At 36.1% G+C, this 20,649-nt stretch overlaps 1 protein-coding gene across 8 annotated transcripts in view; it reads left to right on the plus strand.

Annotated features, from left to right (window-relative positions):
• GAS2 (growth arrest specific 2) overlaps nt 1-20,649 on the plus strand; it is a 133,266-nt gene that overhangs the window by 80,383 nt on the left and 32,234 nt on the right. For 4 of the 8 annotated variants that reach the window (XM_019742609.2, XM_019742608.2, XM_074336141.1 and 1 more), the window contains exon 8: nt 11,856-11,909. The exons of 3 other annotated variants lie outside the window; for them this stretch is intronic. In XM_019742609.2, the coding sequence (XP_019598168.1) occupies nt 11,856-11,909 (54 nt within the window). Of the gene's footprint in view, nt 1-11,852; nt 11,910-20,649 lie in introns of those variants that run through there. One more of the 8 variants, XM_074336143.1, reaches the window with a different exon arrangement.

Genomic DNA, 20,649 nt, shown 5'->3' on the forward strand with positions numbered 1-20,649 from the left:
TATTGATTTTTTAAAAAAATTTCCAGGTAATAATTGCTATTTTGCTTTGGAATGGCATTGATCAGAGTATAATGATATGTTATTAGGAGTCTGAGTAGAAATCTGGGAAAACCTTCTCAGTAGGATAAACAGTTGCCTCATTGCTTATTGTTCTCTTGTTCCTTACAATAAGGGCAACATACAGGTTTATTTTATCCAAACTACCTGCTTTCTCTTTAGTACATTAAAAAATAGTGATTTGGTGTTTTCACAGATACGTTTAAAAATTACTAGGTTGACCTTTCTTAGGTGAGACTCAGGCTCCTTGAGAATATTCGGCCCTAAAGCCTCGAATCAAAACCTAGGTTTTCATTTATTTAAATAATTATTCATTTTTTAAAATAGAATTGTTGACAAAACACATAATAAATTAGATACTTTTTCCTCTAATGTAACCTAATATCTATAGGCAAAAATATATACTACATATGTTTATTTATATCTGGTCTTCCATAGTCCATTACCAAAGAATTGATATCTATATTTATGAATAAGAAATTTATGTCACATTAAAACACTTAAGATATTTTTTTGGTGTTCATTGTTATGTTTAGAAAATGGTTTCCTTTTGATAAAATCTAGGCATTTATAGAGGAATGGAGATTTGCCTCATTGAAAAAAATTGCATCACCTTCCCTAGTGATAGTATTTGAATTTAATTATCAGTGTGTCACAGCAGAGCATATTGTGCACATTCAGTTTCATGCTTCTAATGTTCCAAGTAAGCCCTACAATAAGAGAATTACTGTTATGTTGTTATTCACGGACTGGCCCAGCAAGTTATGGCATCCTGCTGCTATGACACGTGTTTTAACACACTTTAGTCATTTACTTTTTCTCATTTTGCATGGTCCATACACTATTTGAACTATTTTTTACAACAGATTTCACTTTTAAATTGGCCCATCTTTTCAAATCCTCATTGGTTGTTAAAAAAGGAAACTTTCCATCACGGCCTAAATTGGAAACTAATACTGTTTGTCAAAAAAGGAAAACATCCGTTAATGTATATTTTTTGAAATCTTTATCTTTTGTCTTGCCAGGGATCCAGTCCTACCCGGATGAGTAAAATTATTCTAAAAATGCTCCTCTGTTGGTTCTGGTTGTCCCTAGAGGCTTTTTACCTCCCATGCCCTTGAGTTTAGAAATTGAAATTTCTCAGGCAAACCATATGTACCTTTCTTTTTACATTTTCTGCCTGTTTCCTTCTCTTCATTGAATGCACAAATTAAAATTCTCTCACTGATGTGTACACACTTTGGCTAGTAATTTTTGATTTGTGGCAGAGCCCTATATTTGATTGTCATTCTGCACTAATTGTAAGAAACTGGCAGTTATTAAAAAAACAAAACAAAAAAAACACACACAAAAAAGTTCCAAGGTACTGGTTTTCAAATGATCTTATGGTTGTTGGTGCTAATATATGAATTTAATGTTCTCTGAACACCTGGAATAAGTAGTAAGTACCTTTAGTAAAATTCTCACCCTAATGGAATGATCACCTCACAGTGTCTGCATTGCAGTTCTGTGTTTCTTAAGTGTATATTTTTAACATTGGCCTATTTTAAACTTTGTCATATCTTTTTTGAGACTATGAAATATGGTTTTATTTATTACACAATAGATAATAAGTAGACACATTTATCCATATTATTGTACAGAATATACATACAATGAAACATACATGGTATCTTAGCATTTATGCCTTAGTTTTCTGTCAATCTGAAAACAGTAATGTCTTCATATGGCCATAATGAACTTGTCTATGCAGAGAACAATTTAGGGTCTTTTAAGACTACTGACTTAGCTCTTACTTAAAAGTAACACAATTACCAAAACACTGACTCAGAAAAAAACTATCCCTTAGATGTTCATAAATATAAAATTCTCTTTATATCTCTGCATGTAACACATTTACTCTTGATTTGGTCTTCTCAGCATAAGCCAGAGTTAATAATTTCATTGCCAACCAAATTCCAAGGTTTGTTGACAACACTTTACTTATATATGGTTTTATGATTATTATATATATAAACACATCTTCTCTTTATACCTTCAAACAGACATAGTAACAGCAAATAAGAATGAAAAATATAAGAATGTGAGCCAATTATTGAGAAAGAGCCCAGAAGACATTTTCTGCAGAGCATATCTTTGCTACGCATATGTATTATCTGTGGGTTTCTGGAAACCAGTGTACAAATAGATATCTTGCATACATGGCTATCTAGCATGTACTTATGTAGCTGTATCTATATGCTTCTGTAGGCATGTTTGTTTATATGCATATGTCTCCAATTCAAGGTGAGGGATTAATCTCTACTGAAAGATAGAGAATCTACTAGTACAAGGCAAAACCTCTGAGGTTTTTGAGTATGGTTTTTAAGCAAACATGCTGATAATCCCCTGCCAAAGTAGGAATTCTCTTGTTTCTAGTTTATCAAAAATAATTTTCAGAGCCAGATTTTTGCCCTATACATTCCAATGAGCAACATTGTTTTTGAGCTGCTTGATGGACAAGCAAATTAAATGCCGCTAGTTTGTATCTGTGTAGTGCAAATACAAATTTACTTTCCTCCAAAGTATACATATTTCAGTTACTTTTCAATACTTTTGAATTTGGACAGTTATGATAAAAACCTCCTTGATAATTTCTGTGGTAACCAAGAGATTTGGATATTACCATTTAGCCATGCTTTATATCTTTGAAATGTAAATAGGTGGACCTCAGGCTTAATGTTATGATTTTGAGGAGAAGAGAAGTAAGAATTTTCCTTTGTTCATTTGTGCATTCAGCTAGTTGGTATCTACCCAGGCTTCAAGCATCAAGACGTCAGTTGGCAATATAAATCTGCATAAGCTTGTAAGAAAGGTTTTCTCAGATGCTATTTGATTTGTCAACCCCAATTCAACAATGACAATATTCTATGTAAATAATCTAACAGTAATTTTTAAAAGTGATCCTCAGGTAAGCAGCATCCGCATTACCTTGCAACTTGTTAAAATTGCAGATTCAGATTCCTGGCCTCACCCCGACCTATTGAATCAGAAGCTCTAAGGGTGGGGCCCAGCCATCTGTGTTTTAAGGAGCCTTACAATTGATTCTGAAGTGTGCTGAAGTCTGAAACCACTAATCTAAAAGAAATAAAGAACTATATGAAGGCATTCGTTGTACAAACAGTACAGTTAAAAATCATTACATGTCTGATCATGGAAGACTATAACCATTCTGGTGCTAGAAATGATCATTTTGAACTTCTATGTATGTATCGTGAGGAAATACGGAGGATATAATGTCAAGTGGGAAAAAAAGCAAACTGAAATTATATTCACTGTGTAGAAATGACGTATGAGTATGATTAAGACTTAAAAGGAATAGGAATAATTGAAAATAGTTTTTGATTGTTAAGGGCATAGAATTATGAGCGAGCAATTTTTTTCTTTTGAATTTGTAAAATATACTTTGGGAAAGGCATTACTAATTGAACAGAATTTAAAAAATAATCTGTAACATTTATTTCTGATGATGACATTTAAAAATGTGAACTCTTTAAAAGCAGAGAAGTCAACAACTTGACACAGTTGCTAATTTGAGAATAAATACAATAACTTCTAGACATGTCATATTAATTAGCTGAGTGCTCATTTTTCTGGTCCTTTGGCTAAGCTTTCCATCTTCTGGAAAAGGGTAGAGAGGTTTACTGGAGTCATATAGACCAGAGGGGGAGGACTAGCATTTTTGTTGTGAATTGTGGCATATTTTTCCTTGGCTGGAACTTTCACCTTTTCTTATCTTCCTTTACTATTTTATCTCTCCATTTTGAAAATTCACTCAAATTGTTTTGGGTTAGCACTAAGAAACATGCAAACATCTGGATAATGTCCCTTCTCTTTGCAGACCCCATCGTTAAGTCATATACTCATTTCTGTCTCTCTTAGTCATTAAATCTTTAATCATCTGATATCCCTTTCCTTTAAAGCTCAATGTTTAGTGACATGCAAATAACCTAATATGATAAACTGATCTGTATTAACACATGAAATGGATGCAAGTGACTCTATGGGTAGAATATCCATGGAGTAAGATATTTACAGTTAATGTTGTTACTCTAATGCTCTAGTAGTAGTACTTTCTGGTGCAATAGCAAGCCAGTGGGATCATATGTTGTGAGGTAGCTGATTTTTGTGCTACTTGCTTTGGGCACAGATATGATGGATACTTTTTTACTTAATTACAATGTATCATTACCCTAACATTGTACATTAGCATTGTTCAAGGTATGTCCAATGAATAATAATAGTTCCAGAAAATGTTCAAAGATGTTATTTATAAAGAAGAATTATCATGGTAAAGAGTTTAAACAGTCTAATAACTCTTTTTAATCATAATTGACTCTATTAACCTCTTTCTGAGCATGTAATATATTTTATTTTATCCTCTAATCACGGTATGGTAAATACTGTCACCATTCCCATTTTACAGAGAGAAAGCTAAAACATGGAGCTTGAGTAACCTCCCAAAGTTATAAGCATTTTAGCAAGTGCTTTATATACATTATCTCACTGAATCCTCTCTACCACACAGCTGGGAAATTATTTCCATCCTTTTGTTACAGGTGAAAAGACAAGTCTTACAGAGGCTAGATCTGAAGTAAGTAGTATGATACACAAAATTGAAGTTTTGAGTCCCAAACGCCTTAACACACTGTACTCCAAGCTGACTCCCTGCAGCATGCCCATTTAATACAAATATTTTATTCTCAAGGTTAGTCCTCTAAAAAGGAACTTCACTTTTTATGATATATTTAAGGCTCAACTATATAGTAGTATATCCCTTATGCATACCATTTTTACTTTAAAACTATTCAGAATGCAAAAGGTATTATAACTGATAATCAATAGTGCCTACCGTAAAGAAAGGGATATAATTGTTTGCCTGACTATATTATGATAGTGATATACATTATAACAATATTTATTAGGTGTTTACTTGTATGCCAGACACTGTTTAAAATGCTTTATATGGCCTATCTTGTTCAATAGACAAAACCAGTTAGAACCTCTATGTATCACAAGATGTATTGTTATCTGTCCTGATAACTTTGTAATAGAGGTCTGAACATAAATCTTCTATATTGCCAGTAGTCTTGTATTTTTTTCCTCACATTTTAAGAAATGTAATGACTTAAAGAGCCTAAAGAAAATACAATGAATAATTTAATTGAAAGTCAGCAAAGGGATTTGAAATGTTACGTAGTCACCTTCTTTATACTACTTTTGAATGAAATAATCTCAGATCAATGGAAAGGTCATACACATTGTTATTGATTCACTGTAATTTCTTCTTTACCATAAATATTCTTTAGGGTTATACCTGTGTTGTAAAAATCAGCTTATGTTAGCGAACCAAGCAAAAGGGACACCAGAGCTCTGTTGCTATAGCAACCCAACCTGGCAGTGTCTTCTGGGACTCACTCTAAGGGAAGGTCCAATGATAGCGAGTGTTATTACTTTCTTTTCTGCTCTTATGACATATATTGATTTACTGTGAGTAAAAATGTAACATGGTTCAAATTGCATATCTTTCCCGGTAATGAAAAACGGACTGTTGTGTAAAAATGCAAAGGAGTTTTATTCAAGTAACAAACAGAGTAAAACTCCCATTTATCTTAGTGGAAACATTGCACACAAACCGCCATTACTCTGCAGCTGAATGTCGAAAATTCATTAAAAAACACACAAAATCAACCCACACCATTCATATAAACCTTTCCTCTACGTTAGCAATTTATAGGAGCCGTGATTATGATTTCAAAACTTATCTGATGCCTTACATTTGTTTCTAGGAAAAAATACGGCCATGTGTGCTTCTGATGTATGTAAAATATCAGACAACAATTATATAGCACTTTCTCTCAATAGTGAGAGAAACATGGCTGTTAGCACATGAATATTTCCAGGCTGGGTCCCTTTTCTTGCCCAACTATTTCAAATGAACACTAATTCAGGAAAAGCAAGCAACAGCATTTAAAATGCATTCAAACACTTTAATTTCAGATTTAAGATTTTTAAAAAATATTTTTATTCCATTCAAGATATTCTCATTTGTTGATAATTCATGCATGTTTAGTGAGGCCACACTAATAATGTGGATATAATTTACACTCTGGTAACACATCTCTCAAGGGACTTTGCAAATGTTAATCAGTTCTCTTAACCTCTTCTTTCTGAGAAAGGCATATAACTTGCATGAATGCAAAATAAGCAAATACTGATGAACCATTGATGTAAAAAACAAAATCAGCTGTTAGGATGTTGTTTTTCTGAGATTTATCCCTTGAGGTCAAAAACCTTTAAATGTAGAAAAATTTAAACTAGACTGTCAAAGATTGCACCCACCTCTACATTTGATGCCACTTTTAAAAGCAGGAAAAATATGCAATTTGCTATCGCTTACAAGAATAAAATGATTAGCTAAGATATATGGGCAGTTCTCTATATTCTTATTTAAATTAGAGAATTCACTTCTCCTTCAATCGAATTGTTAAGAGATATAGCAAGTGTGAAGCACAATAAGGATATGACAGCTCAAAACCAGATACTTCTCCCTGAGAATTTGCTACTCTTGGCCACTTAGCAATGAGTAGATTTTTAAAAATTGTGCCTACCTTTCACCTGAGCTGATAAGCATGCACACTCATCTCCAACTGGATTAGCAAGGTTTTTCATGCCTTTAAGTTGTGCAATACATTTGCCACTCTCTTTCACCTTGGATCTAAACTAAATGGACAATATTATTTTTTCACTAGCCACAAATCAAAATTATTTAAACTTACAGAAGCATTGGAAAATTAGATGGCTTCACTGAGTAAGTACACAGGTCCTATGATCTGTATTGCTATAGCCTTCCTGCAGTTAAGGCAATTTTGTAACATATATATGTGTGTGTGTATATATATATATATATATATATATATATTTATAAATATATATATTTACACATATATATACAAATATATATATTTACACATATATATATTTACAAATCTATCTATCTATCTATCTATCTATCTATCTATCTATCTATCTATCTATCTATCTATATTTACGCACACACACACATGGAGGGTGCCTAAAATGCATACAAATTTTAAGAAAGGAAATAACTGTATTAAAAGTATGCTGATGGTAACCACTTTGAGCTCCTCTGGTATTTGCAGAAGTCACATGTGACTTGTATTCATCTTTTGTTATTGGTATATATTGAGTATTACAATTTTAATGCGGTCTTTTCCTTTCTTAAAATGTGTATACATTTTTTGGCACCCTGTGTGTGTGTGTATATATATTTATTGTGTGGTGTGTGTGTCTACATGTGTGTGTACTGCAAAGGCACAATATGAGAAAGTTAATCTAATGATGTGGCGTTTTGACTTTAAAAGAGATCTCAAGTTGATTTTTCTGTGCCTGACAGCTAAATTCCTAGTCAAGAATTTTGAGGAAAATAAACCTTTTATTTTGTCTACGTTTCATCATTTCATTACATATACTATTTAATACTCAACTCACTGAATGTTTTCTGTGTGTCAGATGCTTTTCTAAGTGGATTCTTTTATTTAGCCTCACAACTTTTTGCGATAGGCACTATTGTTACCTCTATTTTAACAATAAGGAAACCAAGTCTTAGGGAATTAATTCCTTTCCAAAGGCCACACAGCTATGAGTCAAAATCTTTCTTTGAAGTCAGCATGTCTGATTTCTGAGCCCATGGTTTAACTACAGCATATGCTTTTCATTCCACTTCAGACTGTCTAGTCTTTGGCATTGCCGTGTTGTGAGTATTGCTCCTCAACCTTTCTACAGCTATTAATAATTTACCTGTACTTAATATGCTGCTCCTAATTTGCTTAATCCTTTGCTGGTATGCTTTGGCAAAACATTAAATTTAATAGCCAATCCCTATTGGAGAGTCAGAAGAAAGTACCCTGGAAACAGAGTCTTACAAAACAATAACAACCCCCTCCCCCACCCTACCCCCCAAAATTCAGAAAACCAACCAGGATGATTTTCACATTGTTCAACGTATTCATTGATTTTTTTTCAATATATTAACCAGACTTGAAAAGACTCAGCAAAGAAAAAATGTATTCTGGGAATGAAAAACAAAGGCATACTCTCAATTTACTTCAATCATGTATTTTCATTTTCAGTTTGCTTTTATGCAGTTAAGATGAAAACCTTTAATTTGACTATGTATGAAAAGATTTTCTAAACATGCTGTGGTGGCGTAAGGAGGTGAAATTGTCTTGTGTACTTTTTTTATACTTTTATGAAAGGATCTAAATTAGACTTACGACAAAGTACAATCTGAAAACTTTTGATATACTAACTAACACTTTTGAAAGCAAGTTCCCTAAAAATGGATGTCAAATAATTTTTAAATAACATTTTTCTTAACTATTTATATCCTGTTACTTGATGATGGTAGAGAATATCTTTTATATGAGTTGTGAAGTGCATTCACTTATACATCATCTCATTTTATTTTCATTACCACTCTTGAGAAAAATCAGTGTGATTGTCAATTTACATCTTATTTGATGAGGAAACTGCAGATAATAGAGATTTAATAATTTGCCCAAGGTAATTTAGCCAGTAAGTGGTTGACTCAGGGTTAAAGCATATTATACATTTTTATATATTAATTTTCCCTTTAAAATTTATTTTTATCTTAACAAAAATGAAAACACTTAGTTGTTCACTGTGTTTCTGATTTAAGAATCATTTGCCTTGCATTACAAAGTAGACATTACATAGTAATATGAAGTTGCAAAGTTTATAATATTTTTCTCTTTCTTTGGCAGTCTTCACAACGGGAATATTTCTTCATTGATATGTTCTATGCTGATATAAATGTGAATGTTTTTAGTGATTAAAATGTGAATCATTTTTTGCAAAAGGGAAAGAAACAAAATGATTATACATAATGTGCTGTCGTCTTGAATTATTGATGAGTTTTCTAACAGCGAAAGACTAAACCTGTGAAATATCTTTCTTTATAAATTATATATAATTCTCCCATGGGCTTAAGTTGCATAAACAGGATGCAGCCAGATTCATTAAGAAACATACTTTGCAAATATGGCCATCTTGAGTTTTTATTGCATGTAGTCAAGCATGATGGAAATTTTGTCATCACAACAGGGATTGTAATCAAATAGAACTTATTTATTTAGTAGTGTATTTTTTTCATAAAATCAATGAGTTAAGTTTCTGTCTGACTTGGTTTTTTTGACCTCTCATTGCATTTCTTCTCTAATACTTGACATTTTGAATTTGAGTTTCTTAGTAAAAACATGAAATCTTTGTCCTGGACTCAGTAGATGCCTCCTTTACCTACCTGCCAAGCCTTTCATTGCAGAAACCTTATTGAGTCACATCAAAATTTTGTTCACGGGAATGGTGTGTTTCAATTTCACAAGTATTAACATTTTTATGTGAAGTTTGCTTGCGCATTGTTTTAGCATACAGCCTGTCATTTCCTGCCATCTTGTTTGAAGCATACTAAAATCTTGAGGAAATCTTTGTGTAGATTTTGGGAAGAACAAGGTGTAAGGATTTGGGTGTCATATTGGCCTTAGGATATATTCTCAATTTGTTTTATAATGAAAATCCTGATGTTACTTTAAAAAAAAAATCCCAGTGAGTTATTTAGAGATATTTGCCCTGTTTCCCTAGAAGAATACCAGCAAGAAATGACTACATTACAACATTACTCTTCTTCTAGTTGCAGCTTTCTCTTACATTGCCATTTCTTTTACACACTAGCTTCTCATACCCACTTCTAATCCTCCTGTAGTGCAATCACACCTGTCTTTCTAACACTATTGCCTATTATGGAGAAATTCCTTCTCTCTAGCCCAGAGTTCTTATAATCTAGATTGTGTTGTAGACAAATTTTAGGGGACTGTAAACTTCATGGAAAAATTTATAACTATTTGAGAAGTCACCATGTAAAGAGCTTTGTCATTTTTTTTTTTTTTTTAACCAACCCATCCAATGTTTAATTTGTTCATTTTCCCAGAAACTGACACCTTGGTTAACAGGCTCTAACTTTCACTCTGAATATAGTCTTTTGTCATATTTTTCTTGAAATCCAGCCTCGTAGGATATGTGAGGCAGAGATAATTGGACTGTTTCTCTGAGGCCTCACTTGAAGGCTGGTAAAGGGCAGGCCTGATTTAAAATTGTTCTAACTTTGATATTAAGCCTAAGGTTTCTGAGAATCCCATTCTAAAACTGTAACACCCAGATAATTTGTCATCATCCACCAGTGTATTAACCATGATCATTTTACCCAGTGCAGGACTCTGTTTTTGTTTTTTTTTGAAGTCATGGGTTAATAGAAAAACTACGGAAACTCATATGGCCCACCGAACCTTAGGGGTTTTATTATTGTCTCATTACCTGCCCACCTGATAGGCCTAAGGCTAAAGTGGGCTTCAGCCTTGTACAAAGAGGCACTTGGGACCACAATGTATATGTCACAAAATTTCTCTCCCATGGTGATATTTATAAAACACCTTTCTACCTCCTCCCATTTCCCTAGCAACCTACAGTCAGCATGACAAAGAACTAGTAGTATTCTCAGAAGCAAAGTGAGGCTTATCTCTCACATCCAACCTTGGAGAGCTCATCTATCTCTGGTATTTACTCAACATCTTATAACAAAAAGAAAGCCACCAATGTGCACTGAATTTTACTGACATCGTGGCACTAAGGATTGAATAGAATGTTCTCTTATGTATGGTACCCATAGATTTGGTAGATAACACATTTATATATGTCATCTAGAGGAAAGGTGAAGATGAAATATTCTAAGGATAAAGGGGAAGATAGCTTTGACTAATACATAAAGAAATTATAATAGCATCTAATCATGGTAAGGGGACAAAAAAGTGTTTCCCAAGGTTGACTTTACTTTGGAACCCTAATGCTTAGGCAGAGAATATGAGACATGTCCCTCAGTTGTGACCGAAGGCCTTTCAACAAATCACCTTTCAAATACAGTAGGTGTCTTGTGAGTACGTGACCATTGTGAGATTCGAATGCTGAATAAATACATTTTAAATTACAACAGAAGAAAGCGAGAGTGTCTCATGTGTCACACAGTTTTCTGAGGATAAATATAATGATATAATGATGTTGTCCCCTTGAATAAAACCAAGGGGCCAACATCCGTGAGCTGAATAGGTACTGGGAAAGTCAGAACAAGATGGCAGGATATCCTCCCAAAGTAGGAAGTTTCACACTGAAAATAACCACTTCATTTACTTAACAATTTTCTCTAGGACTTCATCAGACATTCTCTAGAGTCTAGTATGTTTCTCTTGTGGAAATAAGGCACAGGCTTGAGGTCTGTTTCCTGGGGCAAAATTATTTCCTTACATGGATCCCTTATTTTTATAGTAAGAGTTCTCAGCAAGTGACAGGAAACCAAAGGACCCCAGAAAATAAGGAATTCTAACATTTGTGTTTTACAGTGCCGATGGCCAACAAAGGCTGCAATTCTTAGACTATGTAAACTTCAGTTATCACTTAGTATGGATTATCCGGCAACACAAATGTCCTTCAATGTAGGATATGAGAAAATACACGAATAGTTGTTCTCATTGTAACTTGAAAAAAAACAAAAAACGTTTTCTTTAATCTTGTCACAAAAGATCACAGTTTGCATTTTCAGGTAATGTTCGAGTGCCTTTCTGCAATGGAGTTGGAGAGCATTTTATGAATTTCATATCTTCTTGTTTCAGTAGGGTCTTCATGGTTGTTACTATGTCTCCACAGCCAAAGCAAAGCCTACGTTTAAGGTAATTACTTAGATAATTAAGGGGAAAACCTCTCCACTTTGCTTTCACTGTGGAGCCTTGGTCTCCAAATAAATGAGGGTAGTTGGGCATCGAAATGTGAATAATTTACCTTTCTTTTTCTTTTTTCTTTTTTTCTTCTTTTTTTAGTTAGGTATTAAAATAATAGTTCTTTCATTTTCCTATAATACTTTGTAAAAATGGCACCTTGGGACTTAGTGTGGGTGGAGGGCAGGCAGCAACCTAGTATTTTTGTCTTTTCTGAGGGCAATTCCCATTCTCCAGAGCATTCTTTGATTGAGCTTATTATTAAAATTGTTTCAAAGTGTAAACCTGGGTTTAGCTTTTGTATTCAGTATCATCTCAGTCTTTGCTTTACAATATTTCAGATAATATTCTTGTGGGGGGAAAAATGAAACACCATATAATTTCAGAATGTTTCTTTTCTACTCCCATTGCACAAATTGCCCTTCGTGGTTTAACACATTTGGAACCTCATGCACCTCTGCCAAATCTCTACTCCTGACATCATACCTAACCTCGAATGTGTCAACAGTGCTTTACCTAACGTGTGATTTATGACTTTGGTCCAATAAAGGTTAAGAGGATAGGAATGGAATAGGACTTGAATTGGCAGCCCTGAGGTTGCTAGTGTACATAGGAGGGTTGGCTGATTTTCAATTTTTAAATATTAATAATTATGATCTAGAACACACAGCTTAATTGAAAAGTCTTATCTGTTTCACATAAATACAAAATAATCATTAGAAAAGCCAGATTTTATAAATTATTTAAATAGGATGAATATATCTTGAAACTACATTATGATAGTTTAGATTTCTAAAAGAAAATACTGTTCAATACATTTCTTTATCCATAATTTTTCCTTCCTTGCTTCATTCATTCACCAAATACATGAATGTGTGCCGTGTGCAAAGGACTATTAGAAATCTTGAGGGTACAGTTTCTGTGTAGTTCTGTTTTTCTGTGAAGATCATGGTTAACAATGTAAATAATTGGTCGTATATGAGGTCCAACAATTAAGTTGGTGAACTTGTTGCAACGATGTTGCTAACCTTTTTTTGATATCAGAGGGATTATTCATTATAAATTTGTACCTACAAAAAGTTAACCAAGTTTACTATTTGGAAGTGCTGAAAAGGCTGTGAGAAAAAGTTAGACGACCTGAACTTTTCCCCAACAATTCATGGCTCTTGCATCAAGACAATGCACCAGCTCACACGGCACTGTCTGTAAGGGAGTTTTTAGCCAATAAATAAATAACTGTATTGGAACACCCTCCCTACTCACCTGATCTGGCCCCCAATGACTTCTTTCTTTATCCGAAGATAAAGGAAATATTGAAAGGAAGACATATTGATGACATTCAGGACATCATGGGTTATATGACAACAGCTCTGATTGTTATTCCAGAAAAAAGAGTTCCAAAATTGCTTTGAAGGGTGGACTAGGCACTGGTGTCAGTAAATAGTTTCCCAAGGGAAGTACTTCGAAGGTGACTGTAGTGATATTCAGTAATGAAGTATGTAGCACTTTTTCTAGGATGAGTTCATGAACATAATTGTCAGACCTTGTATGACTAAGAATTCTAACAATGAAATATAATTTAATTGGTTATTGATATTAATAATTGACAAGCAGGAGAAAAAGTTTAGCTTCCGAAAAGTCACTTCTAAAGTCTCCTCGATGAACCTGAACATATGTTATAAAACTTCACAGTGCCTGCCTGAACTGGGGGTCGGAAACATCACATATAACTTTCCTTGGACCTGTTGAAAGATGTTGCATAAACACTTGTGAAGCAAGTAACTTTAAATGAAGGTGAAACCTAAGTCTGTTGCACTAATCCAGCTATAACAGCCTTGACCCCCATTTATCACCAAGGTTGATTAAACCACTCTTGCTGGCTGGGTGTGAAGTTTGCCTGTTCACTATTCAGATGTCACTTGGTTAAAAGGGAAGATGTTGCCTGACAGATTTTCTTTGTGCAAAGAGTATGAGTGGCCATATTCTTTTCATTACTTAAATTGCCACACCCCTCCTTGCTTCTCTTAAAAGGTAACTTTTTCTTTTCTTTTTCCTAAATGTCTTTTATGAGGGCACAGATTGAATTAGAGAGTCAGGAATGTAGTTAATCTGATAACCCTAGTCACAGTTCTTTGTATTTTAGGGTGAGTTTGTAAAGAAAGTCTTTGAAGTTTGTAGGTTCTCAATAGGCATCACGCATTTTATAGGGAAGGTTTGTGATGGAGTGGGCATGCTAATTCTTTTTTGAAGAGGGCAATTCAAATGCCCTCTTTGGGAGGCTCCACACAGTAAGTTCTCTTCTCTCCTTTTCTCTGCCTTCCCTCTTTTCCCAGAGAAGATGAGTCAGGTGGTTTGCCAAGTTTTCCGGGTGGCATCCCCCGTCCTGGTTCCTTGTTTTTCCATTTAAATGTAGACATAAAATGACAACAGTGGCATTGTCCTCATTGAGGTAAAAGGCACAGAAATCAAGGTCAAGACTTGCTTCTTGGAGGTATTTCTCAGAAACACTGTAATGCCTAAAGAACGCCTTGGAGCTGAGCTTTATCATTGGGCTTTTTTCTGATCCTAGAATACTCAAAGGGGCCTTCAGGGGGGGCAGTCCCTTTCAGGTCATCTCTTCTTTCACTCTCGAACCCAGGAGTTTCCGGGAGAATACGAAGGGCCTAGACATGGGCAAACAAGGTTCAGAAGGCTCTGTCACGCCATGGACATGAGGGCTGGCATACCTGGAGATGAGCAGAGGCCACCGTCCTGTTCTCCCTCCTGCAGGGAGCTACCGTTGGCCACTAGTGCCTCCACTCTGACGTCACACTGCTCCCTGGAAGAAGCTCAGTCTTCCGGCCCTTCAGACTCTTGCTGAGCAGGCTTCCCAGGCTGTTTTCAATCCCGAGTCTCATGGACCTAGTCTGTACCCGGTTTTCAGTTTTCCTCGGCCTCATTTTGTACACCTTTCCACAGTGGGGACTTAAGCTCTAGTCATCTGCACTCCTTGCAGCCAAGGCAAAACCTCAGTCTTAGTCCCTCCGATTTAGGCCACCTTCAGATCTTGCCAGGTCTGCACAGGGCTGGAATTGGCCCTTGTCCTGGGACTTGTTGGGTATGAACTACTGTTCTCTCTGAAGCAAAATCACTTTTCCTGCCTGCCCTTGTTGGCACTTCTTAGAGCAATTGTCTTTACTCCCAAGATACTTTTTGACCACCTTCCCACAGCAGGTTATAGAACAAGTGGCAAGCATAATTTTAATCATTCAGATTACAGCAGTTTCCAAATAACCAGAGGCTACTGAGGGAGGTGTGGAAGTACTTAAAATGCCTCCACCCAGATTAGCTGCCCAGACATTCCCACTTAAATACAACAAAGTTCCTTTTTCATTGTATGTGCAATTTCAAACTCAGTGATCTCGAAACCTATTTATTCTGTTACAAGTATTCATCTAGTTTAACCCAGTGCTTTCTCGTGTTTCTAGGTGTTGGAGCTACTCCAAGGGTATTGTCTTCACCCGTGTTCTCTCTCTGATTTCCTCAAAGTGAGGGGCATTCACAATAAGACACATCTTTCATGGAAATGTATTTAGCATGACATTTTAAACAGATAACTTTCACTGTGTTTTAAAAGAACAACCCTGGATATTTTTGAATAACAAAGAATTTGCAGATTTATCTAAGAGACCTATAGTTGAAGTGCTTGGGAGAGTATTTAAAGCAGAACTTGGTACCTTGACTTCAAAATCTAGATCGTGTCGGGGGAGACATTAGAGTTTAATTAAAAGCTCTACCTTTCATTAGTGTTTCATGTGACACATTTCTTAGATTTGGAGTTGGAATTCCCAGTAGCATTATCTATCAGAGGATTTTTCTATTAATCTGGACTTCTGGAATCAAGCAAAGCTATTAGGAGAAAGAAGTCTGAGATGAGACTCAAGGATGTTAGCCAAACAAAGAGAAGGGGAAGCGTTTCAACCAGAATCAGAAAGGAAACGATATGCACACAAACTTAGAAGCATCAGAGGAAAGGGAAATGTAGGAAGAGATGGGAAAGAATGGAAGGGAGACAGAGATAGAATGATGCATTAACAGAGCTCTTAGCAGTGCAGCCTTCAGAGCAGAGGGCAGGAGCAGGAGAGGGTGATGCGAGGCGTGTGGCAGGGGAGACACGAGGTAGACAGGTGCACAGAGTCAGCTCGTGACCAGCCACCTGTCTCATGGGAGCTTTGGCTTTCTCCTGAAGGCAATATGGGGATTCTGAAGAATTTTTCGAAGGAGAGAGGTGTGAGTAAATTACATTTTAAATAGCCCTGGCTGTAGTATAGAGAATGACTTGCAAAGGTCTAAAATTGGAAGACTACTTTCCAACCGTATTGGTTTGGGGAGTGGGTGGGTCATCACAGTGGCACCTCAGCCTGGAGACCTATGTAAATTCCAGATATGATACACATTATGAACTATTGGGCAAGGCTCTCTATCGTGGTGTATAGGATATTTAAAATTGAAACACTTAAGTTCATCTTTTCTCCTTAAAAGAAAACCAATATAGCAACTCTGGCTTGTTCTGACACATCTGCCTGGCACAGAGGAAATGGCTGGGTTTCAATAGGTCAGAATTTCCACTTGTTAATAAGGAGTTCTTTGGGTGAGAATTTTATCATAGAATAAAATTGTAAGCTACTCATACAAACTACAAGAGAATGATGGGAAATGATATTTTTATATTCTACAAATGTGGAAGGTTAAAGAAAAACTCTGAGTAATATCAATTGACAAGAGTCCAATAAATTAAGAAAAAGGCACAGACTGGTGCTCCTATCAACAAGTTTTTAGAAATTTGTTACTCTAAGCTCTTATTCGCCAGATGTTACCAAGATTCTCAGTACTACGTCTGCCTGGTGATTGGGGACATGTTTCTTTTAGCATAGCAGGGCTATAAAACATACAGTGCTCTGCCTCAATAAGCCCGGCAGTGAGACCAAGGCATTTTCTATGAAAACTGTTCCTCGGCCCAAGAATCCCCCCTAGAGTATCTTTTGGTCACTTACAAATTTCTTTACATGAGTTTATTACATGTTTACCCAGAAAGCAGTGATTCCAGAGGTGTGGAAAGTTCAGAGCTTTGGGTACATGTTAACACAATTGACCCCTCTCCTGTAAAGTCTGTGAGTGGTCAGGGACAGATGTTAAGCACCTATTATGTGCTGGGCACTAGTGCTGTGGTTAGACAGTCAACAAAACAGTCTCTTGTCATATTCTGAGAGTAAGGAAACAGACGGTAAACACACAGATCAAGGGTCAGATAGTACAAGACCAGACAGATGTATTCCAGGCTTTGTGGGCCATAAGGTTTCTGTCAGAACTGCTGAACTCTATTGTTGTAGCACAAAAGCCGCCATAGACAATATTTAATAATTGGCTGTGTTCTAATAAAACTATTTACAAACATAGGATAAGGCAAGATTTGTCCTATGGGCCATATTTTGCTGACTTTTGACATAGATCAATACATATGTGAGCTCATCTCATGTACAAATAGGAGGGCAGAACAGGATAAAGTGGAAGAGAGGTACTGGGTATGATTGCTTTGGCCACAATGGTTGGGACAGACCTCTTTGGCAGTGGATTAAATCAGTGCCCACATGATGAAAGAATAAGTTGTCAATTTCATCAATTTATCTTTATTTTAAAAAGTGTATACAAAGCTATTCAAATTAAGTTATAGAGTTCAGATTTATAGAAGGTGGGGACTGTACAAAATAGTCTGATGTGTACAGGGGCTCAATAATTTTTGCACTGTTGTTGAAGGCAGTTTCAGGTATATTCCTGTAATACCTCAGCCTTCATTAATAAGTACTTTCTCCTCTGAATTTCGATGGCATTTATTAAATGATGATACTTAGCACTGAGAAAATATAACATTGGTTAGTATTTCTTTTGTATATGTTGCTCTGAAGTGTACGAACAGTGTTTTGTACTAGTTTCTATTCTGAGTCCTCGTTGGGTGTCCTTACATTGTTGGCACACCATATCTGTTAGGTTATCATTTCATGAGGATAGACATGTTAAAAAAGAATGCAGCCAGGGTTCCAACAAGAAGTAAAAAGTGGCTTGGATTAATATTTTGCATTCATAATGTGTCAATGATGTCAAAAACATTAACTGAAGAAACAGGAGGGACACACTTTTGAATCTCACATGGTCTCTCTGACCAGATCTGTAGGGTTAGTTGTTTTAAACATAGTTGTTAAATCCTGAACAATGTAATACATTAGAGAGGACAAGTTTATCAATCATGCTACATGGCATTTGGCTCACTTGGTTACAGCAGGTGGAATAATCCATCAGAAAATAGGTATTACCTACTGTGCATATGTTGCTGGATAGGGGTCATGGCCGTAGACATCAAAGATCCAGTTGGGAAGGAACCCAAGCATAATAACTCAAGTAAAATAAAATAAAATAAGCTACCACAAGACAGAACATGGTTTCAACTACAGATTCAGTAATTTATTTGACAAGAAAAGCTGAATGCCTGCGATGAGCTAGGCACTCTTCTAGGCACTGATGGATTTTGATACAGGTGAATCGATGTGTGTTGGATTTATCTGGAAAGCTTTCAAAGAGACAGTGGAAATTCACCAGTGTCTTAAGAAATGAATGGGATTTGAATGTGGGTGAGCATTTTTGGAGGATTTTTGGTTGAGCATAGTAGAGGGATAGGAAGAACTCGGGAGATGTTTGAATAGTGAGTGGGCCAGGTTAGCAGGAGATCATGTAGGAGTGTAAGCAGACAATCATCTGAGAAAAGCAGGTGGGGGCAATTAAGGAGGGCCTTGAATATAAGGCAAAAAGAAATTGCATTTTAACCTGAAGGCATTAGATGGCGATTGCAGGTGTTGAGCGTAAAACTGAAATTTAAGGCAATTAATCTGGGAGAGGGTTGTATATAGAATTATAGGTTGGAGCAGGAAGAAACTAAAGCAATGCAGTTAATTAGGAGGTTATTCCCATTGTTCATAGGATATGAGCATTGATTAAAATGGTGGCAGAAAGAATGGAAAGAACAAGAATGGACAATATGAGTAGTATTTTGAGGGTAGACTTGATTGGACATTAATACAATAGAGGGGAGAGGCACAGAAGAAACTAGAATTTTGAAAAATGGTGATTTTCTTAAGAGAAATTACTTTTCCCCAAAAAAATTCAGTGAAGAGAAGAAGCTTCTGTAACTTAAAAGATTCTTTGAGGTCACATAATTCTGCCATTAAATGTCTGCCTAACCTTGATCAAATTATTTGAAATCGGTGAGTCATCTGCAATGTGAATAATAATAATGCTTATTTTAAAGGATTGGCCATTCATTCATTTGGCAGACACTCCACAAATTATTTTCTAGCTCCTGAGAATAGAGTGGGGAATAAGACAAGGTCACTGCCTAAGGAGTATACTTTCCAGTAGAGACAGATTGCTTTCAAGCAAGGAAATATGTAAAGTAATTTTAGGTTCTGGTAAATGTTAGAAGGTATTGCAAGCTCCTGAAATTGCAGTCGCCACGTTTCAGACTCTTCCTGAAAGTCAAGGAAACATTAACCCCTCAGCAGGGCCCTATGTCCCTGCTTGGTACTCGTGACACGAGTGGGGAACAAAGTTCTGGCACACAGGTTCAGATAACTCTATATTTGGGAACCAATGTCCCTCCAGAGGCCAATGCTCTGGTAAGCACAGAAGGTTGTACAGAACAGAATAGAATTTAATAACGAACCAAGTCCCAGAGTCAATCGGGATGGAGAAGGTTCCTGGTCCGGGAGAGATGACTGGGCCCATGACGGGTCTGAGGCAAGCTGGTCTTGCAAGGAAGAACTTTGGCGTGTCCCGGAGTGTGGTGGTTTGCACCTTGCAGAGGGTCTCAGATAGAGTGTCAAGTCAGACTACTCATGGCGTTGCTCAGGGGTTCTGCTTTTATCCTCTTTTCCTTGGACTTCTTTACTTCTTAGATGATGACCAGAAGTTGTTTACCAGAAGTTGTTTCCCAGAAATTGTTTAGGTGATAACCAGAGGTTGTTTTGGTGAACGTGTTTATCACTCAATTTTGTTATGCTCAGTTTCACACAAAAACATGTTTTTTACTTCATTCTTATCATTCTCACACATGTGCAGCCATATTCCTAGCTCGCATCCCTACTAGTAAACAACTTGTTTTGCAAATCTCAATCCAACATATATAATATGTTTTATATTCTCTACACAGAAGGGAACATTTGATGCAATACTGAGTAATGGGATTCAGGAGGGGTTACTTTAGGTAAAGCTCAAAGAGGTGGCCTCTCCAAGGAAATGATATTTGAAGTGACACCTACATGATGAGAAGAAGCCAGGCTGGAGAAGAGCAGGGAAGCAATTTAGAGGTGACAGAAAGAACCAGTACAAAGCTTCACTTACTTGAGGAGCAGAGGAGCAGATTTTTTTTTTTTAACCTTATATGTGAACAAGTCTGGAAAATGGGACCAATTTAGGCGTGCGTACCTACAGTGCTAGGTTTCAGTCTGTGGGTGGAAATTAGAGCTGATTTAAAAGGGACACCTGCCCTCTAGTGTCCTCCGTGAATCATTTAATCCTTTTACTAGGCTTTTTCCAACTTAGTATCATGCATGCACTCACATTTGTTCAGTGGAATGCATTAATATTCCCTTATGTAGGAAACAAAGAA

The sequence above is a fragment of the Rhinolophus sinicus genome, linkage group LG06 (assembly GCF_036562045.2).
Source record: "Rhinolophus sinicus isolate RSC01 linkage group LG06, ASM3656204v1, whole genome shotgun sequence".
Lineage (NCBI taxonomy): Eukaryota > Metazoa > Chordata > Mammalia > Chiroptera > Rhinolophidae > Rhinolophus > Rhinolophus sinicus.